This window comes from Eubalaena glacialis, chromosome 8, assembly GCF_028564815.1.
Source record: "Eubalaena glacialis isolate mEubGla1 chromosome 8, mEubGla1.1.hap2.+ XY, whole genome shotgun sequence".
Classification (NCBI taxonomy): domain Eukaryota; kingdom Metazoa; phylum Chordata; class Mammalia; order Artiodactyla; family Balaenidae; genus Eubalaena; species Eubalaena glacialis.
The window spans coordinates 83,937,577-83,963,042 of record NC_083723.1 but is presented as its reverse complement, the minus strand read 5'-3'; the positions used below and the strand labels follow the sequence as shown (position 1 = coordinate 83,963,042).

Below are 25,466 nucleotides of genomic sequence, written 5' to 3'. Positions count from 1 at the left end.
GGGGATAGCTCCAGGACCTTTTGCTGCAGACTTGTATGATACCCCTGTCCAATAAGTTGTTGATGTCTCTGTCGCTGTCTCTAGGCTCTTTCTTCAGTCTCAAGGCTGGGCAACTACAAGGCTTTCAGGCCTGCGGGATGCAGCCCAACAGGAGGCTTCTGCAGGGTTCTGAGATGAAGCAGGCCATGCTCTGACTTATGTTTTAGAAGGATCCCTCTGGCTGCTGTGAGGGGCAAGGGTGAGAGCAAGAAGACCTTCGCAGAGGTCCAAGCGGGAGGTGGTGGGCACTGGACTGAGATGCCATGGAGCAGAGGTGATGAGAAGTGGTCAGGTTCTGGATATATTTTCAAGACAGAGCTAGAATAATTTCCTGATGGATTTATTCTAGCCTGTGAGAGGAGGAGAGGAGTCAGAGATGACTGAGTGCTCTCACCTGAGCAACTGGAAGGAAAGCGATGCCATCGAATGAGATGGGGAAGGCTTTGGGTGAAGCAAGTTCGGGGGGGTGGATATTGGGGGTTCAATAAATGAAGATATCAAGTGGGCAGTTGGATACCTGAGTGTGAAGTGGAGAGAAGATGGGCCTGGAGCTGCCCATCTGGAAGTCACAGGACAAGGATGGTAAAGCCATGGGACTGGAGGAGACCACCAAGGGAGTGACATAAAGGGGGAGAAGAGCTCAAGTTCAGGACTTAGCCTGGGGCCCTCCACCCTGAAGAGCCCAGGAAGAAGACTCCTGAGAAGGAGCTACCAGTGAGGGAGAAGGAACACAGAGAAACTGTGCTGTGGAAGCCAGGGAAAGAAGACGTCTCAAAAAGGAGACAGCTGTGCTGAAGTAAGAGTAAGTAAGGTTCAGCGCCTTAGCGAGACCAGGTTCAGTGGCGTGGAGGGATAAAAACCCAACAGGAGTGGGTGTGAAATGGATTACAAGGAAAGGAACTGGAGGCAGGGAGGACAGACAACTCTTTTGAGGTTTTTGCTGTAAAGGGAGCAAAGGCATAAAAGAAATGGAAAGATGCATTAAGAGAAGGGAAAACAGCAGCATGTTCTCGGGCTAATGTGAACGATCCAGTAGCTGGGGAAATGTTGATGACAGAAGAGAGAAAGGGGAGAAGGCTGGAGCCATGTCCTTGAAAAAGCAGACGTGGAACAGGCGGAGAGCTGGAATTCCCTGGGGCTGTGACAAGACAGAGGACTCTATTGCCCAGTTCCACAAAGGGGTGTCTCATGCAGGAGAAACAACACAGGATCTAGATGCTCCAGATGGGGATGTGTACAAACCGCTGGATGGCTGTGCAACCTTGGGGAAGTCATTTACCTTCTCTGTGCACAGCTGCTTCTTCTGAAAAATAGGGATGATTACAAGGCTGTTGTGAAGGCCAAGCAAGATAATATATGTGAAAAACACTTAGCACAGTGCAGGCCACAGTGAGCACCCAGGAATGAAGAGCTGAATCCAGAGCTGTGAGACCTGGAGCCAAGCCCTGAAGCTCTCAGGGCCTCGGTCTCTTCAAAGAGGAATTGTGAGCTCAACTTAGAGACTGTGTGCGTGCAAGTGCCTGGTACATGAGCATGCAGGTTACCAGCATCACAAGCAAGCACAGCTGTCCTCACTCTGAGAGGCTTCACATTCAGGGTGGGTACCCCGGCCCAGTGAAGCTCCCTGAGCTCCTTGGGTCCCATTTCCCTTCAAAAAGGTCAGTTACCTCTTCCAGGAGGACTTCTCCATTGCCGTCCTTGTCAATTTCTTCAAAGAGGTTGGCTGACACCTCGCCATTCCATATGAACATGTACCCCTCCGGCAGGCCGGCCACAAGCTCCAGCAGCTCGATGTCAAACACCAACACAGCACTGCCGGGCACTTCTCCATCTGCCGCAGCGACGGGAGGACGGGGCGTTAGCGACAAGGCGGAGGGCACGCCCCTCTCATCCTCCCCCGGCCACCCCAGTTCTAGCTGCCTCATGGATGGAGGCATCTCTTGTGAAAGCAAGAAAGTTCAGCATCAATCAGCGAGTGGTTTTTCCAAACTGTGGGTAGTGAGTCTCAAAATCAGTTTAGAGAATGGTGACCAACATTTTTTTAAATTAAGGGATAGAATAAAATCAGAGTACATTGCACATAGAAAGGATAGGTATTGTTTTATGAAACTTAGTTTTAATTTTATATATAAAATTAAATGGATATGTATATTAGGTAAAATTGCATGCTTATGTGTAATACAGATTGGGAGATAAAATGTAATTCTTACTGTGTGTCTTGGTGAAAAAAGTTTAAAAGCCACTAGCAGAGACTACAATGGTAGAACTTTTGAATAAATCTAACCGCTGAACTTTAAGAATAATACAGTATGCCTTAAAATCATGATCCAGGATATGATTTGTAAACACAAATTCTAGAACAGTATATATAGTATGGGTCCAAAAGAACTTATAAGTATGTGACTATAAATAAATGTGCATTATTTTAAATTATATATTATAACTATAATCTATATCATAGGAGCATGGTCGTATAGGATATACAACATATTTTTTAAAGTGTTTCTTCTCCGATTGGGGGGATTAGCAGAGAGTATCTTTTACAATTTCTTAAAAATTTTGAAAAAGAAAATCCAAAGTGCCTATCACTTCTATAAGTTAGCACTTCCCATCTCCTCCATCTCCAGACAGCAGGGGCATAAAAACTGAAAAAGAAGGGGTTCCCACCCACCCCCATGAGGAGGGCTCATTTTGGCCAAAATCATGAAGTAAACCGTAACAGCTCTGAGGGCGACGTAATGCCAGTATTTCCAGAACTTGAAACCAATCTCTTCCACAAGGAAATCTCCTTGGATAGCTTATAGGTTCAGCATTCCAGTGTCCTGGGAAACAGTTCCCCAAGGAAGCACCTGGCTCACCTAAGAGAAATCACCTGGCAAGCCCTTTCAGGGACATTTCCCACATGTGGGTTTAAAGAGCCAAGGTTTATTTCACAGAAACCCCTGCTTAATCCTATTAACGTGACACTAACACCGAATTCACGGGGTCTTGAAACAAAAATGCTAAATACTTAAATAAAAGTCCCCAGGCTTCCCTGGTGGCGCAGTGGTTAAGAATCCACCTGCCAATGTAGGGGACACAGGTTTGAGCCCTTGTCCGGGAAGATCCCACGTGCCGCGGAGCTACTAAGCCCGTGCACCACAACTACTGAGCCTGCGCTCTAGAGCCCAAGAGCCATTACTACTGAGCCCGCGTGCCACAACTACTGAAGCCCGCACACCTAGAGCCCGAGCTCTGCAACAAGAGAAGCCACCACAATGAGAAGCCCTCGCACCGCAACGAGGAAGAGTAGCCCCCACTCGCTGGAACTAGAGAAAGCCCACGCGCAGCAACGAAGACCCAACACAGCCAAAAATAAATTAGAAAAAAAAAAAAGTCCCACAGAGTCTTTGGGTTTTAAATGGAAGAAGCACATTGTGGTTCTAAATAAGCACGAAATACAGATGGTGAATGTGCCCCAAACACCTTTTATAAAACATTGGTGCATACTCACCCACACCAGCCTCCCCATAGCCCAGGTGGGGTGGAATGATCACGGTCCGTTTCTCCCCGACGCACATCTCTCTGAGACCCATATCCATTCCCAACACGACTTGTCCAGATCCCAGAACAATATTATACGTTTTACCTAAGTTCCACCTAAAAATGAAACAGAAGAGTCCCCGGTTAGGCCATCAACCCACTGGTACTTAATTAAGAGTGTCCTCCTGAGAAGAACATATCACTTCTGTGATCTTTCTGCCAAAGATACAGAACCCCTATGGAATCATAAGGAAACATCAGACAAGCCCACATGGAGGGACATTCTGCAAAACAACCAGCCTGTAATCTTCAAAAGTGTCAAGGTGAAAATCAAAGGAAGACTAAGGGAGTTCGAGAGTTCGAGAGTTTTGGACATACTGGAATGGATCCTTTTGCTTTAAAAGAACTTATTGGACATTTGGCAAAACTTAAGTGGGGTCTGAGGATTAAAAGTAATGTAACAACATTAACTTCCTGATTTTAATTGAATTATGTAGGAGAATGTCCATGTTTGTTGGAAATACACACTAAAGTTTTCAGAGGTGAAGAGACATCATAGTGGCAACCTTCTCACCAATGGTTTGGGGTAGGGGGGAAGTTCTTTGTATTGGTCTTGCAATTTTTCTCTAAGTTTTAGTCAGTGTTGTAGCTAGTCAGAAATTTTCATGAGAATTTAAAAAATATATAATGTAGTTAAGACCCTGGGATTTGGATTCAGCAAGACCTGAGTTTGAATCCTGGTCAAATTTAATTTGACCCTAGGAAACATAATGTCTCAGTTTTCCTCATCTATAAAATGGAGATAATAACAGCTGTTGCACAGGTTCCAAATAGTAAATAATATGCTTGGCACGGCAGAGAGCAAGCATGAAGAGCTCAATAAACGGATGGCCTTGAGAGTGTGAAGTGCTTGTGCCTGTAATAGCCTATGACTCCAGAAAAATAACTGTGAACTTGGGCCATGGTGTTAATTATGCTTGATGCCCAAGGTCCCAGGGGAATCTAAACAAATAAAAGTTGGCTCAATCACCTCATTCACTACTGAAAGTAAATCTATTTCCAAATTGATGGCATTCCTATCACATCCTAAAGGCAAACAGTGGGAATGTTCTTCCATGGCAAGGAAGAAAAGCCTCCTGGATATCTTGGCGCCCCCTTGATGTCCATCACCAAGTGGTGACAACAGGGAAGGGACTGCCCCTGTGGTCACCTCCCCTTCTCAGGCTTCCCAGTCTCCCCTGGCTGCAGGGCCGCAGCCTCCTTCCCTCCTCAAGCTGGTTCCCAGGGCCAGGCTGGTTCTCTGGAGCTAGCAAATTAAAACTGCGTTTGCATTTGTCCTACCTGCGAGGAAGCAGAAACAAAGCCAGTTCTGGCACAGGATGCCTTGGCCTCAGGCCTGCGGGAGGGCAGGCGCGTCCTCTGTCCTGCCCCCCACACAATCCCTCCTTTGTCAGCAGCACAGAGGCGCCCTCACACTGCCTCTCTCCAGGGACCATGGGGAACTTCCCGTGGGACTACTGGGTTTCAAAGCCTTACAGAATATTTGAGAACTCATTTAGTTATCAAATAACAAATGTTTACTCTTCTCTGAGGCCAGTTTCAACATACATTAAAAAAAATCCTCCAAGGGCTTCCCTGGTGGCACAGTGGTTAAGAATCCGCCTGCCAGTGCAGGGGACACGGGTTCGAGCCCTGGTCTGGGAAGATCCCACATGGCGCGGAGCAACTAAGCCCGTGCACCACAACTACTGAGCCCACGTGCCACAACTACCGAAGCCTGCACGCCTAGAGCCCGTGCTCCGCAAGAGAACCCCGCAATGAGAAGCCCGCGCACCGCAATGAAGAGTAGCCCCAGCTCACTGCAACTAGAGAAAGCCTGCGCACAGCAATGAAGACCCAACACAGCCAAAAATAAATAAATAAAATTAAAAAAAAAAAAATCCTCCAAGCAAGCAATTTGTTTTCATGTGTCATCTCTGAAAACCCTGCTAATTCTTTTTCCTCAAGTCATCATTTTATTTTTATTTTTTATTTTGCAGTTTTTCTCTCAGACATTCTCCTCATTCCTTCTGTGCATTCCCGGCTTCCCATTCATTGCAAGCTTCCTGCTTCCTGCCTGCAGGCTGCCCCCTCTGGCTCTCCACCCATATTCCCCTCTATCCTCTCCATCATGGATTCTCCTAGCGCTGATGAACGAGCAACCATAGCAGCACCTGCCTCGTTGTTTACAGAGCCCATGTGGGCTTGGGGTGGGACCAGATCCCCTCTTCCAGAAGGAGCTCCTCTCCCACACCCAGGTAAGCAGTCTCCTGCCACACTTCCCATTATCCCATTATTCTGAAGCTTCCACCCAGCGGAGACCAGCAGGGAAACCCAGACACTGCTCTTCCGTGTCGATTTACACGTGACACAAATGACTCAAGTGGTTCAGAATGGAGTCTCTGAGAAGAGGAAGGAGCATCACGTGGCTCCCAGATGCTCTGTAACAATATTGTGCACCCGCCAAACACACATTAGAAGCAGGAAGACTGATTCTCCCCACCCCACGTGAGAAGCGTATCCTGAACTCACCAGGGAAGAAATTCCTTTGTTCATTTCCCACCCCCACTTCCCTTTCCAAGGCCATAGGAGCACCAGACAAGAATATGAACGTTGGCCAGAGCAATGACAGCCAGCCATCGGCCTTACAGACTGTTCTAACCTAGTTTTCCCATGCATAAGCTCACTTGATCCCAAAACAACTACAAGCCATGCTTCTTCCTCACTGTCTAGTCATCAGTGCAAAGAGGTTTGTTGTAAGCCAGGTCCCTGTAAATCTGGGCCCCAGAACCTAGAACATATTTCCTTGATTCTATAATGCATATTTTTTTCACATTTTAATATCTCTTGATCTGGGATACATCTTACAATTGACATCATCTCATTATTTTTTGGCAGTATTCTTACTTTCTTGAGACACATAAAATGATGCTTCTAACAACCAGCACATTTTAGATCTGATGAAATACGTTAACTGCCTGAGGATACCGGATCTCATAGCACCAGAGAGAATGCTCTGAGCAGTATGTCCCTCAGGCTCTGCACGCTGGCTCTCCCCAGCCACACTCTGTCACCTGAAGCCACAAGGCAGAGGCACGCGTGAGAGGGAGAGAAGACCCTCCCCATCTAGAATAAAGGCAGTAGCACATATTTATTTGAAGCCCTTCATTCTCCTCAAGACTAAACTTGGGAATCTAAGTCAGGCTCAATACAAAAATGGGTGTACTTATATGGAGACATAAAGAAAGACTGAGGGCTTCCCTGCATGGCGCCATGGTTAAGAATCTGCCTGCCAATGCGGGGGACAGGGGTTCGAGCCCTGGTCCAGGGAGATCCCACATGCCGCGGAGCAACTAAGCCCATGCGCCACAACTACTGAGCCTGTGCTCTAGAGCCCACAAGCCACAACTACTGAGCCCATGCACCACAACTACTGAGCCCGCGTACCACAACTACTGAGCCCATGAGCCACAACTACTGAGCCCGTGTACCACAACTACTGAAGCCCACATGCCTAGAGCCTGTCCTCCACAACAAGAGAAGCCACCACAATGAGAAGCTCGCACACTGCAACAAAGAGTAGCCCCCGCTCACCACAACTAGAGAAACCCCGCGCATAGCAACAAAGATCCAATGTAGCCAAAAACAAACAAATAAAATAAACAGGGACTTCCCTGTTAGCATAGTGGTTAAGAATCTGCCTGCCAATGCAGGGGACATGGGTTTGAGCCCTGGTCCGGGAAGATCCCACATGCCACGGAGCAAATAAGCCCGTGAGCCACAACTACTGAAGCCCGTGCACCTAGAGCCTGTGCTCCGCAACAAGAAGCCACCGCAATAAGCCAGCACACTGCAAAAAAGAGTAGCCCCCGCTCGCCACAACTAGAGAAAGCCCATGCACAGCAACAAAGACCCAATGCAGCCTAAACTAAATAAAATTTAAGAAAAGAAAGGCCAAAAATGTTTCTTTCCCAAAGAAGAGAATAGTGTATTAGCTTATAGATACCTCTGAAGATTCAGATACATAAGAAGGAAAGCTCCTTTTACTTGTATGATACTAGTATACACTGTTGATTCCTAGTAATATATTTTCAGATTCATCTCAATCACTTAACATTTATAAAATACTCCCTTTGCGCTATGCTCTGGGCTAGGTGTAAGGAATAATATGAATAAACATGTTGGGTGTCTAAGGTTTTCAGACCAGCACCAGTGATAGAAACAAAAATAACTAAAAGGTAGGTAATACATAAAACATTATGAGACTATGAGACTACAGAAATGGGAGCAGTTGATTCTTCCTAAGAATTAAGCAAAGATTTTGAGAAAAGGGAATACATTTAAGCCAGGGCAGAAGCTGGCCAGAAGGAAGGGTGTAAGCAGTGCACATCCTGCACCACTGCACATGGCACCCTTGGGAGGCGGAAGACGGGCCTCAGCAGAAGATGAGACTGGCGAGGCAGAACGGAGCTGACAAGAGAGCCTGATGTGCCAGACTCTGGAGTTTAGATTTTATCTGTGGGTTAATTTTTAAAGACAGCAGGATAAGATGAGATCTGCTTTTCAGAAAGACAGTTTCACGGGTGCAGGATGAAACCATTCATAGGGAACTCTTGGAACAATGCACCAGAGTAGCGATGTACACTTGAGATACTCAGTGCAAAGGGCGTGAAGATAAAAGCTCTCAACCAGTACCGGATGAAAAGAAAAGGAGGATTGTTGGAACACTGACTGTTATCTGCCAGGCTCACACCCCACCCATCCCTGGCTGCCCTTACGTGGAATCCAGCAGGGTCCCATCCAGAAGTGAGGCGTTGTAGTGATACTTGAGGTAATCCCCCTTCTTACTCAGCACTGAACAGTCGGGGGGCTTATAGTGGGAGGTGATGCTGATGGAGTCTGAAGGGTTGTGAAAGTCAATCACATGGATGTCAAACACCAGCACAGCCGAGCCGGGGATGTTCCCTAAAGGACAGACAAAGGCAATTAGAGTGAACCCTCCAAGCAGCAGCGCACGTGCCTCCCCAGTATCACCAGGTATTCCTCACAGACCTCCAGTGAGGAACATGGGGACCCACCTGTGAAATCCTAGGGAATGCTGGAAGAGTGAAGCTGGAAGGGCCATTAGAAGTAGCCTAACCCAATTTTATAGATGGGGAAACTGAGGCACAGATTTGTCCAGGGTCCACAGTCAGGAGCACACTTTGGACTAAAATTCAAGACACAGTACTACTGCCCCATGGAATGGTTCAACCTGAAAGACTTACGGCTAAGTTCATCACAGATGAGAAAACTAAAGCTCAACCAAATTAAGGCTTGCCCCGCTCCTGCTAGAAGTAAGAGGTGAGATGAGAAAATCAGCTGTAGAATGAAAATCACTTTAGTGCCCTACCACTGCTCAACAGAAGCAAAACCAACAGAAACTTCACAGGGGAAATCACCTAGCCAAACTTGGCCCATATATGCCCCTTAAGATATACTACACCTAACAATTCACAAAGTGCTTTACAACACATCCTGTTTGTTCTACAAAATTATTACTCTTTTCCATTTTTGAAAACATTATCTCACATCTGAATAATGTTTTACACTTTACAAAGCATTTTTCACATACACTCTCTCATTAAATCCCTGCAGGAACCTTGTTGGGTAAATATTACCATAAATGCAGGAGTAGCAGGTCATCCATTCATTTAATGACAGCTTCTCAGGGGGTATCAGTTGTTAACCACACCCCCAGATCATTTCAGAGAAGTTTACATGTAAAAAATTTGTAAATAGTGTTACTTAGAATCAAGGAAGTATAATATTTTCATTAGCATTTTACAGACAAGAAAACCACTCAGATATAACTTGTTCAAGAAAACAACACGGCTATAGACAGAATTCAGTAGCGCTACGTGGACATCAACAGCCCCTCCCCACACCCCATCCTCCAGATCACACCACCCCCACCCCACCATGCACTCTTCTGTTTCTCGGCTGCTGTCTATCTATCACACACGTAATGGGTAGGTGCTTGTTAGGTACCAGGCACTCTTCTAAGTGCTTTAGATGTATTAGTTTATTTAATTCTCATTATAATCCTATATTCCCAACCTACAGATGAGGAAACTGAGGCACAGATTTTGATGGCTGCCCAAAGTGACCGAGGTAGTAATTAGAGAAGCTTGGGCTTTTACAGCAGCACACAGGTGCCTCATACTCACTAGTGATGGGGAGTTGCTGAAGTGAGTGGTTAACAGGGTCCGGGATCTTTCCCAGAGGAACCAGGTATTGCAAACTGCCATAGGAGGGTGCCTGGAACCAGGGCCAAGGGCAGCTCTTTGCGGGAAACAGCACACACTAACGGGGGTGAGCGGCTGTGGAGCCAGACAAGTGGTTTCTCAATCTTGGTTGCTCATTAAAACCAACTGGGAACGAACCTTGAAAACATTATGCTCAGTGAAAGAAACCAGACACAGAAAGACAAATATTGTATGCTTTCACTTATATGAGGCACCTGGAATAGGCAAATTCATAGAGACAGAAAGTAGAATGGTGGTTGCCAAGGGCTGGAGGGGGAGAGGGTAATGGGGAGTTTGTGTTGGGGATGATGGAAAAGTTCTGGGTAGAGACAGCGGTGATAGTTACACAACGTTGTGAATATATTCAACGGCACTGAACTGTAAACTTAAAAAGTGTTAAAATGGTAAATATGTGCATTTTACCACAATAAAAAAATAATATAATTCACCACATTCACAGAATAAAAGAAAAAATCATGATCATCTGAAAAAAACATCACCTGGGCCCCACTCTGAGATTCAGATGTAGCTCACCTAGTGCAGTGATCTCGGTCTTGGACACCATCAGGATGTCCTGGAGAACTTGGTGAAAACACAAAGGGCCAGGTCCTTTCCCATGCAGCACCTCTGGTTCTGTGATCTTTAAGCTCTCCAGGTGATTCTTGCCTGTGATATGCCACAACACTGCAGAACAGCTGGACTACAGTGGCACCAGGCATTGGTTTTCCAGGAGTTTCTAGAGGGCAGCCAAGTTTTAGGAGCGCTGTGCTAAATGGTCTGTAAGCGAGCAGCTGAGGATATTTAGGAACCCCCCACCTCTCATCTCCATGAGGAGGACCAAGGTGCAGGCCATGGTTGTGATGAAGGGGATTGGTGGAAAAGAAAGCTGCATCTTGAGCAGCTCCAATAACCTCTCTGAAGAAAACGTGTGGATGGAGCCCAGGAAGGGACAAGAACCTGATGGCATTGGACTGGTACAAACTTAACCTCCCCTTGCCAACTATATGGTTGGACCATTCGAGAGGACTGTTCTCTTGCTCTCTGTACAGCCCCTGCTCGACCAGTCCCTGCTTCACTCACATGACTATCCAATTCTCTTAATCATAGCGCTTAATCAGTAACTGCCTACATGCTTGCCCCCTGCCCCAGGTGCTGGTTTCCCTGGTAACTGATGAGCCAAGCTGACATCAGTTCCCCCTTTAAATGGTGGCCCCTTCTCCCCCGCACGTAGCGAAGATGCCTGCCACGTTCTGCCTGCTCTCTGCCGTTCACGATGGGGTGTTACTCCAGGATCTTTTGCTGCAGACTTGTAAGATCCCTTACCCAATAACTGGTTGATGTCTCTGTTGCTGTCTCTGGGCTCTTTCTTCAGCTTCGAGGCTGGGCAACTACAAGGCTTGCAGCCCAGCACCAACTAAGTGAATGTTGCTTGCCACCTGGATCTACAAGAATTCAGTCATTAGCCACTGTAGTCACTGACCCACAGCACACCTTGGAAAAAATTCAGGGGGAAGATCAGGGATAAGGTACCTGTGCTCTGGGAAAACTGGCAGAACAGGCCTTCAGGTAGCTAGAGGTTTTCAGGAGAAAACTTTATGAACCCAGACTCTTGCATCTTCCTACACTTAGAAAAGCACTAAAGTCAGTAACTGAGATACCTATTCCCCGTGACTAGCAGTTACCTTCTACCAAGATGTGTGCTTTAGGGCTTCCCTGGTGGCACAGTGGTTAAGAATCTCCCTGCCAATGCAGGAGACACGGGTTCGAGCCCTGGCCCTGGAAGATCCCACATGCCGTGGAGCAGCTAAGCCCATGCACCACAACTACTGAGCCTGTGCTCTAGAGCCCGCAAGCCACAACTACTGAGCCCACGTGCCACAACTACTAAAGCCTGTGTGCCTAGAGCCCGTGCTCCACAGCAAGAGAAGCCACCACAATGAGAAGCCTACACCCCGCAACGAAGAGTAGTCCCCACTCACCACAACTAGAGAAAGCCCACGCACAGCAACGAAGCCCAACACAGCCAAAAATAATAACAAATAAATAAATTAATTTTTAAAAAAAGATGTGTGCTTTATTGCACATACCCTTCCTCCAAATTCACATATATACTGGCCATCCCCCTTACCTCTTTGGAGCAGTTCCTCAGAGCCATCTGAGAGGCTATCTCCCAGGCTATAGTCCTCAGTAGCCCCAAATAAAACTATAAAACTGAACTCACAGCTCTTACATTGTTGTTGGGTTTTTTTTTTGTTTTTTCTTAATTGACACCCTCAAAGGCACATTCATGTGCAGGACTATCTTAGGGCACCAGGACTACCCACGCCCCTGTGCTCTGATATCAGTTTGCCCAGCACTTTCCTGATAACTAACCCAGCTTCTCAGGCCCCCAGGATCCCAGGTCCAAGTATTCTGATCAGTGGAGAGGTCAATCACACCCTGTCAAGTAAGTATTCAATGTCCGGTTCTACGTCAGCTCCTAGGAAGTCAGCATGAGTCAGTCTACCAGGTGTCTGATTAAGGCACAAATGCACATCTACTGAGGCATCAATAAGAACGTAAGCTCTATGTGGGCTGGGAGTTTGCCTTTTTCTCTGCTGAATCCCCAACACCTTAGGGCAGTGCCTGGTCATGAAGGCACTCAATAAATTTTTTTTTTTAATAAATTTTATTTTTATTTATTTATTATTTTTGGCTGTGTTGGGTCTTCGTTGCTGCGTGTGGGCTTTCTCTAGTTGCAGCGAGCGGGGGCTACTCTTCGTTGCAGTGCGCGGGCTTCTCATTGTGGTGGCTTCTCTTGTTGCGGAGCACGGGCTCTAGGCGCACGGACTTCAGTAGTTGTGGCTCGCGGGCTCTAGAGCGCAGGCTCACTAGTTGTGGCACACGGGCTTAGTTGCTCCGCGGCATGTGGGATCTTCCCGGACCAGGGCTCGAACCCGTGTCCCCTGCCTTGGCAGGCGGATTCTTAACCACTGTGCCACCAGGGAAGCCTGGCACTCACTAAATCTTTGATGGACAGATAGATGGGGTTGCTGGGCCTGCAAAAAACCCAGACTAGACCTCGAGCCATAAGATCCCACCTGCCCCAGGCAGCCAGCACCCCTTCCACCCTCATTCCCTCTATCTGGCTCTGCCTTCTCCAAAGAATATACAGTGTAAAAATAAGTGCTGACCAGTGTAGGGGAGTAAAATTGCCACCCCAAAAATGTCTCTTCGACATGTGGATTATTTCAAGTTGAAAATAAACAAGACCCAAAAGACTCAAAAAAAAAGAAAATAAGAAAACCTTTCTTTTTACCTCCTTAACTGCCTAAAGAATGTAGATAGAAGACCTGTTGGGGCATGGGGGGAGCTGTCACCATACATAACTACGGTATGAACTAGATGTGTAGACAGGAAGGAATCTAGCAAAGTCTGTTAGTTAAAATTTCTCTTGGTGTCCCAATGTCTGTGTGGCCCAGTAAACATTTGTTTACCAAACATTTGCTTTTCCATCTCCAGGTCCGAAACAACTACCCCCAACATCCTCTTCTGTCTTTAGCTAATGGTGGTGTTTAAGGTGAGGGTTTCAGACATTTTGGTGAGTTACTCAGTTTCCCTAGGTCTCTCCCATATGTACATGTCATTAAACTTTGTTTGACTTTCTCCTGTTAATCTGTCTCATATCAATTTATTTCTTAGACCAGCCAGAAGAGCCTAGAAGGGTAGAGGAAACTATCTCCTCCCCAACACCAGCAAACAGGTGAAAATAATCCAACATTTCATTATGGCCCTGACACCAGCCTCCTCTCTGAAAAAACCCTTAACCAATGCAGAAAAGTATTCATCAATTTTCCCCACTAGATAAGCCGCCTCAAGAAGAGACACAGATGACAAAAAATAAAGCGGCCGGCCAGCTGGGCCAGAAGGAAACACGGCAGCTCTTGGCAGTGTGGGTTTCCTCTGAGAGCTCTGGGACTTCTGGTTGGAGTTCTCAGTTCTTCATATATGGGTATCAACAAGTCACAGCGTAATGGAAACTCATTCTTCCCCTCCGCCTATGACACAGGCAGCAAGAACCCTGGGTGCAGTTCAACTCCATCACTGATTAGCTATTGTGGCCTCTAGCAAATGACTCAACCTCTCTGGGCCTCGTTATCTTAACAGAGAACTGTTTTGAGGTTTGAATGCGCTCGTACATGAGAAGTCCTTCACAGTGTGGGTAAAATATTAGCTTTCTTCACTTTTGAAAAAGAGTGCTTAAAAGGTCATGTGGAAGTTGGGGAACAGAAAACCACTGAAGAAGTGATGTTGCCACAACCCTGCAGCAGAATCCATTCTCCACTTCAGGGTTGCAAACATCCAAGCGCTCTAAATTCAGGGCTGTCCCCATGGAACAAAGCAGACAGCAGAAAGGGCCAGAGCCTTTACAGAAGGCCTACCCCCTCCCCTCCACCAACCCTGCAAGAGAAAATGGCTGCAACAAAATGAAATGCTGATAAGTCGGAGAGTCCAGCATTTCTTCCTTCCACAAATATTTACTGAATGCTTACCATGTGCCTGGCCCTGTGGTATGTGGTGAGAAAGCCACAGGCTTCCTCTGTGTCCTGACACCCTTCTAAGGTCAGTCCCTCCGTGATTAGCATTAGGTCCTGTGCAAACCCCACAAGGAGGCCAAGGGCACTCGCTAATCAATAGGACAGAAACAGACCCTGTGCAAGAGCAGCTGGGTGTTATTTGCCAGGGTGCCCCTCTCCCCCATGGGAACAAATGATTCAGGGTGAAGTAGCCTCATGCCCAGAAAATTTATGAGACTTCAAATGTTTCCCAGAGCCTTATATAATTCTTTACAAAACTGTCTCATACTTGTGAGAAAGCCAAAAGGAGAAATAATTTAAGCAAATGTTTTCCATCAGTATATTCTTTTTAGGGAAAGGAAGAATTAGTCCTGAGGGCAAAATGGAACATGAATATGCTGAAAGTATTTGTCTATTCCTGCGTGTACTTGGCTAGAAGTAGAAATTTACATAATACAAAACAACAGAGCATCAAGACACTAGACAAGCAGAACATGGAGCAAGGCCTGCTGAATGATCTTAAGACCTTAAGCTGTGATTTGTTGTGGCTTTATAAATCAGAAATTTAAGTCAGGAAAAAAAATGTTTCTCCGTGGTACAGCCTAGTTTCCAACCAACCTGGTGATTCTTAGGTCCTCCAAACAAATCCTACTGGGAAAATTCTGAAATCCACTGTAGCAGTAGAAGTCAGAAGCAGGTTAACGAAATGAATGTGTACAGCCAGCCAGGCCAGCCAGAATCTCATCAACAAAAAGAACACAAAAGCAAAATAAATACTGCATCAACTCTTCCTAAGTAAGTTAGCAAAAAATGGTATCTGAGAAAAAAAAAATAAAGGAAATATGGTTTGGAATACTATGCAACCATTAAAATTCTATGCAACCTGTTGGCATAAAACATTGTTCACAACAAATTACGTAAAGAGAGAAATTACAAACTAATATGTATAGATGATCCCACTTTTGTCAGTATTTATTGACAAAAAATACTGTAGTATTTTTTGTCAATAGTGTAGATGGATATGTGTTTATTTCCTTTTATCTACATAGATTCACATATACTCAAAAGTATAGAAGGATAGTCACTTCTTGGTTATATTAGTTTCCTATTGCTGCTATAACAAATTACCACAAGCTTGGTGGCTTAAAACAACATAAATTTATTCTCATAACTCTGGAGTCAAAGTCTAAATTCAAGGTATTGGCAGGGATGTGTTCCTTTTGGAGGTTTCAGGAGAATCTGTTTCCTTGCTTTTTCCAGCTTCTCAAGCCCACCCTCCTTCCTTGACTTGTGGCCCTTTCCTCCATCCTCTAAGTCAGCAGTGTAGCATTTTCTCCTCTCTCTGGTCTCCTGCTTCCCTCTTGCAAAGATCCTCGTAAGTACATCAAGGCCACCTGGATGATCCAGGATAATCTCCTCATCTCAAAACCATTACCTTAATCACATCTGCAAAGTCTCTTTTACCGTGTAAAGTAACATATTCACAAATTCTGGGGATTAGAACATGGACATCTTTTGGGGCCGATATTCCACCTACCACATTAACAATGGTTATTCTTGGGTGGTGAGATTATGGGAGATTTTTGTTGTTGTTGATCTCTATTTTCTTTTTCTAAAGTCAACATATATTATTTGTGTAATTTTTAAAAAGCAGTTTGCTGTTTGGGTGACAAATATTCTAAAACTGGATTAAGGTGATAGTTGCACAACTCACAACATTTACTAAAAGTCATGGAATTGTATACTTAAATTGGGTGAATTTTATGGTATATAAATAATACCTCGATAAAGTTGTTAAAAACAAAAACCAAAATCTAATGCATAGTATAGTGAATATAGACAACAATATTGTCTTATAATCATCAAACTTGCTAATTATCAATTATTCCAACCATCAAAAAGAAATGATAATTATGTACCATGATAGAGGTGCTAATTATCACCACAATGGCAATCACATTACAATATATAAATGTATCAAAATAACATGTACACTTTAAATGTACACAATGTTATATGTCAAATATATTTCAATAAAAACGAAAAACAAAAAAAGGGGGGTTGCAATTTACTTTCAAATGGCTCAACAAAGAAAAAATGTACTGTAGTTATATATATAAAGCAAATATAGCAAGATGTTGACGATTGGTGAATCTAAGTGGAGTTCACTGTACAGTTCTTTCAACTTCGGTGTAGGTTTTAAATTTTCCAAAAGGAAAAGGAAAACGGGCAGGGGGAACAAGGAGTAACGACAGAGCATCTCTAGAAACTAGAGTTATTTGAGTATTCGAGCCTGAAGCTAGACTTTAGCTTCTATGCTTTGCCAGAGGCCCTGGTTCCAAGCAGCGTGGAAGCATCAGTTAGTGCCTCTCAGTTTAACCTTAGAAGGCAGCCAGCGCTCACCTCTTCCTTCCTCGCCATACCCCAGGTGAGGGGGGACCACGATCCTCCGCTTCTCTCCTATGCAAACGCCGAGTAAACCTTCATCCATCCCAGCAATCACATAGCCCTGCCCAATGTACGTGTCAAAGGTGCGGTTCCGCGAGTAGCTGGGAAAGAGGAAAAGAGCTTGGTCACGAGGGATACCGCAGCAGCAGTGTAGTTGGTACCATGAGGCAACAGAGCGCAGGGACCTCCAGACCCCGGAATAGGGTGAACCCTAGAATCTGAGTACAAGCCAGGAAACAAGCTCCCCTGAAATGATGAACAAGGATCCACACACTGCGTGGGAGCTGCCGCCTGCACAAACGCTCCCAGAAACGAGCCCTCCAGCCCTCTGGTTTGGTCAGGTTATGAATGGATGCAGGTTACAAGAAGCAATCACACAGAAATGTAGCTAATGTAAATCGGACTGTACGCTTGTTGACCATGTCAGGTTAATGAAAAAAGCATCAAGGGGGCCCTTGTCAGAAACTAAGAATTTCTCTGTTATCTCTTGTAAAGAAACAACTTAGAAGTTCTAGAGTCTTCTATTACTCTAACATAAAGTTTCAAATGAAAGCCGAAAAAGGAAAAAAAAGAAAGAAAGAAAGAAACTAAGAATTTCTCTAAAGAGGAGAGTATCTGTATATGTGGGACATGAATATTCGGATTGCCAGAAAAGTAGCATATATACTGAGAGCAATCTAACTCTGCAGTGAACTCGCCCTACTGCAATCCATGCTCACCAAGCTACCTCCCAGTGAGTACCTGAATTTCCCAAGTGCCTCCGGTAGGAGCCCCAAGCATTCCACTCAGTGGAGAGATCCAGCCTCTGTATTAATTGCCAACTGAGTCTGATTACTATGAGTTTGGAGAAAACAAAGCCTGATGATTCCAGAATAAAATAATAAAACTTTATTTGCCACTTCAGATACTGAACTCTGAACCACAGTGATCTGTACCCATTACCCACCCCCAGCTGGAGCAGATGTGGCAAAAAGCTTGTCCTGAAAGGGCCAGTCAGTTCCACTGTCACCTCATCAAACACAGCCCAAGGATGACTGTGTCAGAGAAGATGGTCAGCAGTGGGACCAGGGAGATGAAAAGGCAGAGCTGTGAGGGGCTCTTCCTTCTCAACACCCCTCAGGGACCACAAAGCCAAGGGGCGTGAAGAAATGATAGTAACAAATGATTCTCCTCACCCAGGAAGCAGATTTTCTACATAATTATCTGTATTTCATTGTATATGTATGGAAGACCTATGAAATGCATAACTCTGGTTCCCTGTGAAGAGGGGAACTGGGTGACTGAGGGACAAGGATAGGGGACAAATTCTTCATTGTATATTCTTTTATACTTTTAGGATTTTGAACCATATCAATGTATCACAGTAGGAAAAAGTGATGTTTAAAAAGAAAAAGAATATTCTCTATCATACAAATTAAAAAGTTACAACAGCTAAAGGTATGATTGTGGCCCAGGAATAGCTAGATCACTGGAAAAGGATAAAAATTCTAGACCAAGACCCAAAAGTATATACAAGAATTTGGTACATGATCAATGTCAGATTTTAAATGAGTGAGGAAAATACAGTTATTCAATAAAGGGTGTTGGAAAAACTGGCTAACCATCTGGAAAAAACCATTTAGATCCTTACTGTCATACTGAACACCACAATAAATTCCAGATGGATTTAAGATTTAAACATGAAAGCATTTATAAACATGGAGAGAGCCTGCAGAAGCTTTTTAATATTTACTTCGAGTGGTGAAAATGGAAGGGGTTGATGTGAAATTATTACCTTTTATTAAATATCTTTGCATTGTTTCACTTATACAACAAGAACGTAATACTTTTTAAGATAAAAATTCTAATAGAGAATATTTTAAAGATAAAAAAATAAAGCCATTAGAAGAGCAGGAGGAAAATACAGGTGAATATTTATATACTCTAGGGGAAAAAAAACAAGTCCAGGGGCGGGGAGAGACTTTTTAGCAAGTTACTCAAGACAGAATATGTAAGAATTTATATAAGAATAAAGGAAGCCATAAAGGAGAAATGGAATGTATTTAACAACATAAAAGGTTTATATTTAAACAGATCAAAAATCACAACAACCGAAATTAAAATGCAAATAAACAGGCAATATGCTTTCAACAAGATGCAACCATAAAAGTGTTAATATCTTTAATGTACAGAGATCTTAAATTAATAAGAAAAGGACAAATACCAATATCCTCAATATAAAAACAGGCAAATACACAAACAGGTAAATCACAAAAGAAAATATCCAAATAGTAAATAAACATTTGAAAGAATTTCAACCTTAATAGCAATCAAAGAAATTCAGATTACAATTATAAAGTTCTATTTTTCTCCTATAAATTGGCAAAGATTATTTTTAAATAATACTCAATGTTGCTGAGTTTGCAGGGAATGGGGTACTCTTAGTGATGTAAAACCTTCCTTGAGGACAACTTGCTACTTATATCAAAAGCTGTAAAAATACACATAACCTTAGACCTAGAAATTCTTCTAGAAATTTATCCTAAGGAAACAATCATATTATTTAAGATTTAGCTACAAAAATAATTATTGCAGTCCCACTTAGAACATCAAAAGATAGAAAATAATAGGGATTGATTACTAAATTAAGGCAAATCTGTATAATGGAATATTACTTATCTCTTAGGATGGATTAGACCCCAGTGTACTAAAATGGAAATCTGTTTGAAACCTAAGAAAACTGTGGTTCCATTAATATGGAAAGAAATCTGGTATCCACTAGAAAAATGGCTTTTCAGCTAAAAACAAAATTCCAGGGAATAAAAGACAGAACTAAGCTCATATGTGAGCTTAGTAATCACACGCACACACTCTCTCAATTTTTTTTAATAGAAGAAATAAAAACAACTCAAATGTCATCAATGGGGAATGGTTAAATAAATATGGTATATTCACTCAATGAAACACTACACAGACATAAAAAATGATTTCTCTCTACGCATTAATATGGAAAAATTCCAAGGTGAAAAAAAGCAAGGAGCAGGGGCTTCACTGGTGGCGCAGTGGTTAAGAATCCACCTGCCAATGCAGGGGACGTGGGTTCGAGCCCTGGTCCGGGAGGATCCCACATGCCGCGGAGCAACTAAGCCCATGCACCACAACTACTGAGCTTGCACTCTAGAGCCCGTGAGCCACAACTACTGAACCCGCATGCCACATCTACTGAAGCCCACGTGCCTAGAGCCTGTGCTCAGCAACAAGAGAAGCCACCGCAATGAGAAGCCCGCGCACCGCAACGAAGAGTAGCCCCTGCTCGCCGCAACTAGAGAAAAGCCCGTGCACAGCAACGAAGACCCAAGGCAGCCAAAAATAAATTAATTAAAAAAAAAGAAGCAAGGAGTAGAATAGTGCATATAGTACGTAGCATTATGTTATGTGTATATGTATATAATACATAATGTTATATATGTATGTATACAGTATTCTATATGCTGTATACTATAAAGCGGAGGAAATAATATAACAATTGTATTTGCTTATATCTGCTTTAGGAAAAAAATCCACACATTTCAAGAATAAAAGAAGAAACTTATTAATAACAGTGGTTAACTCTAAGTGGCTTGGGGGAGGGGGATGTGAGGTTGGCAGGGATGGTTGGTACAACGTATCTTAACGCATATTTTGTTTTAATTTTGAACCATGAGACTATTGCCTTTTTCCAAAAAATCAAATGAAAAATTTAAAAGAAGGGATCCTCGGAGTAGGAAGAATGAATTATGCAAATAAAATTATACCATATAAAAATTCTGTAATGTTTCTGGGTGACTAATTAAACGAGAAGTCTCTTACCTCAGAGAAACAGGTAGATTGCTGTCACTACTTGATTGCTCTATAGGAAGCTAAAGGAATCCAAACAACACATGCCACTTGAATGAGCAACACATACCAAACACCTGTTACCTGCTCACAACTGCAGGCTAAGCCTGATAAACAAAAGAAAGCTTTGAATAACAACAGGCTCAGTAATTAGCCTCCGCCCAGCATCCAAACAGTCCCTGCAGCAGATAAGCCATTAAAGTTTGCAAAGTGCTTCTGCCTACCTTCTCTCTTTAATCTAACCATCTCTTTGAGAAAGGTGCTAACAACAGGGAAAAAACTGAAGCTCAGGGAGGTCAAATGCTATCCAAAGTCACACACCTAGTGCACCACACACAGGGACTGGAATCCAGGTCTCCCAGCACCAAGTCTGTTCTCTTCGCATCCTACCGCCTGGACCTGCCTTCTGGTCACTTCCCACCTTGGACCCCAGGGTTGGGTTTATACTTGGATACCTAAGCACAGTCTAGATGGATGGTGGGAGTCTAGGGTGAGCTCTCCTGCTTTCCTGCAGACCCATCTCCCACAGGCCCCAAGGAGACTGTTCTAACAACCTCTGAAGGAATTCAGTATCAGAAAATGGAAACCTATACTGGAGATGAAAATACTAACTCAAAATCAGCACTGACAAGCTATAAACTATATTTAATAAGAGGTTCTGGTAAGTGAAGGACCCTGTTGTTTGCTTACCTGGAATCAAAGAATGTGCCGTCCAGAAGTGTGCCGTTGTAATGATACCTGAGAAAGTCCCCCCTTTGACTTTGCCGCTCACAGTTTTCAGGTACTACCTTATTCTCAATGGAAATGCCATCCTTGGGGTTATGGAGGTCCAATAATGCAACATCAAACACCAGAGATGCCTGTCCAGGAATGTCTTTCCCTAGAGTGGAATGAAGGAAGATGATGAAATCAGGACACAAGATTTAGGAAGTATCAGTACTTTAACTACAATTCAACACCCACTGCGTTGGTGTTACACATTCCTTGAAGTTTCCGAGCCAAGGAAACAAATGTTCTTCCACATCTTGAGTGGTCCCCCACGGTGTCTAACCGTGCTGTCTCACCATGGTGTCCAACCGAAGGCTGGCAGGTATAATTTGAAGCCTGACTTCCTCAGAAAAAGGAGCAAACCGATAATAATGACATGGAGAATACTGTGACCACATTTTCTATGCTTGTGCTTGCAAATCAAGGCTCTGTGTGAGTGGTTATATACCCACATGCAAACCCTAATACATACCTCTGTGGGTTTCTGTTTGTATACAGATGCAAATCACAGACATTCCAAAGCTTGGATCTGGTTCTGGAGAACACTACATAGACTTGTTCTTTGAAACTCACAGACAATTTTTTAAAAATTTATTTTATTGAGTATAGTTGTTTTACAATGTTGTGTTAATTTCTCCAGTACAGCAAAGTGATTCAGTTATACATATATATATATATATTTTTTTAATAGATCATTATTGGAGTATAATTTCTTTACAATGTTGTGTTAGTTTCTGCTGTATAACAAATTGAATCAGCCATATGCATACATATATCCTCATATCCCCTCCCTCTTGTGTCTCCCTCCCACCCTCCATATCCCACCCCTCTAGGTGGTCACAAAGCACCAAGCTGATCTCCCTGTGCTATGTGGCTGCTTCCCACTAGCTATCTATTTTACATTTGGTAGTGTATATATGTCCATGCCACTCTCTCATTTCGTCTCAGCTTACCCTTCCCCCTCCACGTATCCTCAAGTCCATTCTCTACATCTGAGTCTTTATTCCTGTCCTGCCCCTAGGTTCTTCAGAACCATTTTTTTTTTTTGATTCTATATATATGTGTTAGCATATGGTATTTGTTTTTCTCCTTCTAACTTACTTCACTCTGTAGGACAGACTCTAGGTCCATCCACCTCACTACAAATAACTCAGGTTCGTTTCTTTTTATGGCTGAGTAATATTCCATTGTATATATGTGCCACATCTTCTTTATCCATGCATCTGTCGATGGACACTTAGGTTGCTTCCATGCCCTGGCTATTGTAAATAGAGCTGCAATGAACATTGTGGTACATGACTCTTTTTGAATTATGGTTTTCTCAGGGTATATGCCCAGTAGTGGGATTGCTGGGTCGTGTGGTAGTTCTATTTTTAGTTTTTTAAGGAACCTCCATACTGTTCTCCATAGTGGCTGTATCAATTTACATTCCCACCAACAGTGCAGGAGGGTTCCCTTTTCTCCACACCCTCTGCAGCATTTATTGTTTGTAGATTTTTTGATGATGGCCATTCTGATTGGTGTGAGGTGATACCTCATTGTACTTTTGATTTGCATTTCTCTAATGATTATTGATGTTGAGCATCCTTTCATGTGTTTGTTGGCAATCTGTATATCTTCTTTGGACAAATGTCTATTGAGGTCTTCTGCCCATTTTTGGATTGGGTTGTTTGTTTTTTTGATATTGAGCTGCCTGAGCTGCTTGTATATTTTGGAGATTAATCCTTTGTCAGTTGCTTCATTTGCAAATATTTTCTCCCATTCTGAGGGTTCTCTTTTCATTTTGTTCATGGTTTCTTTTGCTGCGCAAAAGTTTTTAAGTTTCATTGGGTCCCATTTGTTTATTTTTGTTTTTATTTCCATTTCTCTAGGAGGTGGGTCAAAAAGGATCTTGCTATGATTTATGTCATAGAGTGTTCTGCCTATGTTTTCCTCTAACAGTTCTATAGTGTCTGGCCTTACATTTACGTTTTAATCCATTTTGAGTTTATTTTTGTGTATGGTGTTAGGGAGTGTTCTAATTTCATTCTTTTACATGTACCTGTCCAGTTTTCCCAGCATCACTTACTGAAGAGGCTGTCTTTTCTCCATTGGATATTCTTGCCTCCTTTATCAAAAATAAGGTGACCATAGGTGCGTGGGTTTATCTCTGGGCTTTCTATCCTGTTCCATTGATCTATATTTCTGTGTTTGTGCCAGTACCATCCTGTCTTGATTACTGTAGCTTTGTAGTATAGTCTGAAGTCAGGGATCCTGATTCCTCCAGCTCTGTTTTTTTTTTTCACAAGATTGCTTTGGCTACTTGGGGTCTTTTGTGTTTCCATACAAATTGTGAAATTTTTTGTTCTAGTTCTGTGAAAAATGCCAGTGGTAGTTTGATAGGGATTGCATTGAATCTGTAGATTGCTTTGGGTAGTAGAGTCATTTTCACAATATTTATTCTTCCAATCCAAGAACATGGTATATCTCTCCATCTGTTGGTATCATCTTTAATTTCTTTCATCAGTGTCTTATAGTTTTCTGCATACAGGTCTTTTTTCTCCTTAGGTAGGTTTATTCCTAGGTATTTTATTCTTTTTGTTGGAATGGTAAATGGGAGTGTTTCCTTAATTTCTATTTCAGATTTTACATCATTAGTGTATAGGAATGCAAGAGATTTCTGTGCATTAATTTTGTATCCTGCTACTTTACCAAATTCATTGATTAGCTCTACTAGTTTTCTGGTAGCATCTTTAGAATTCTCTAAGTACAGTATCATGTCATCTGCAAACAGTGACAGTTTTACTTCTTTTCCAATTTGGATTCCTTTTATTTCTTTTTTTTCTCTGATTGCTGTGGCTAAAACTTCCAAAACTATGTTGAATGATAGTGGTGAGAGTGGGCAACCTTGTCTTCTTCCTGATCTTAGTGGAAATAATTTCAGTTTTTCACCATTGAGAATGATGCTGGCTGTGGGTTTGTCATATATGGCCTTTATTATGTTGAGATAAGTTCCCTCTATGCCTACTTTCTGGAGGGTTTTTATCATAAATGGGTGTTGAATTTTGTTGAAAGCTTTTTCTGCATCTATTGAGATGATCATATGGTTTTTATCCTTCAATTTCTTAATATGGTGTATCACATTGATTGATTTGCATATATTGAAGAATCCTTGCATTCCTGGGATTTTGTTGAGGATTTTTGCATCTATGTTCGTCAGTGATACTGGCCTGTAGTTTTCTTTTTTTGTGACATCTTTGTCTGGTTTTGGTATAAGGGTGATGGTGGCCTCGTAGAATGAGTTGGGGAGTGTTCCTCCCTCTGCTATCTTTTGGAAGAGTTTGAGAAGGATAGGTGTTAGCTCTTCTCTAAGTGTTTGATAGAATTCGCCTGTGAAGCCATCTGGTCCTGGGCTTTTGCTTGTTGGAAGATTTTTAATCAGAGTCTCAATTTCAGTGCTTGTGATTGGTCTGTTTATATTTTCTATTTCTTCCTGATTCAGTCTTGGAAGGTTGTGCTTTTCTAAGAATTTGGCCATTTCTTCCAGGTTGTCCATTTTATTGGCATAGAGTTGCTTGTAGTAATCTCTCATGATCCTTTCTATTTCTGCAGTGTCAGTTGTTGCTTCTCCTTTTTCATTTCTAATCCTGTTGATTTGAGTCTTCTCCCTTTTTTTCTTGATGAGTCTGGCTAATGGTTTATCAATTTTGTTTATCTTCTCAAAGAACTAGCTTTTAGTTTTATGATCTTTGCTATTGTTTCCTTCATTTCTTTTTCATTTATTTCTGATCTGATCTTTATGATTTCTTTCCTTCTGCTAACTTTGGGTTTTTTTGTGTGTTCTTCTTTCTCTAATTGCTTTAGGTGTAAGGTTAGGTTATTTTTTTGAGATGTTTCTTGTTTCTTGAGGTAGGATTGTATTGCTATAAACGTCCCTCTTAGAATTGCTTTTGCTGCGTCTCATAGGTTTTGG

The 25,466-nt window shown here is 43.0% G+C and overlaps 1 protein-coding gene across 1 annotated transcript in view; it reads right to left on the bottom strand.

Annotated features, from left to right (window-relative positions):
• Positions 1 to 25,466, bottom strand: part of FKBP9 (FKBP prolyl isomerase 9) — a 47,881-nt gene that overhangs the window by 2,624 nt on the left and 19,791 nt on the right. The window contains exons 5-9 of the mRNA XM_061198651.1: positions 21,437 to 21,626; positions 16,847 to 16,992; positions 8,379 to 8,565; positions 3,533 to 3,678; positions 1,707 to 1,870 (exon numbers count right to left, since the gene is read on the bottom strand). Coding sequence (XP_061054634.1) covers positions 1,707 to 1,870; positions 3,533 to 3,678; positions 8,379 to 8,565; positions 16,847 to 16,992; positions 21,437 to 21,626 — 833 coding nt within the window. The remainder of the gene's footprint in view (positions 1 to 1,706; positions 1,871 to 3,532; positions 3,679 to 8,378; positions 8,566 to 16,846; positions 16,993 to 21,436; positions 21,627 to 25,466) is intronic.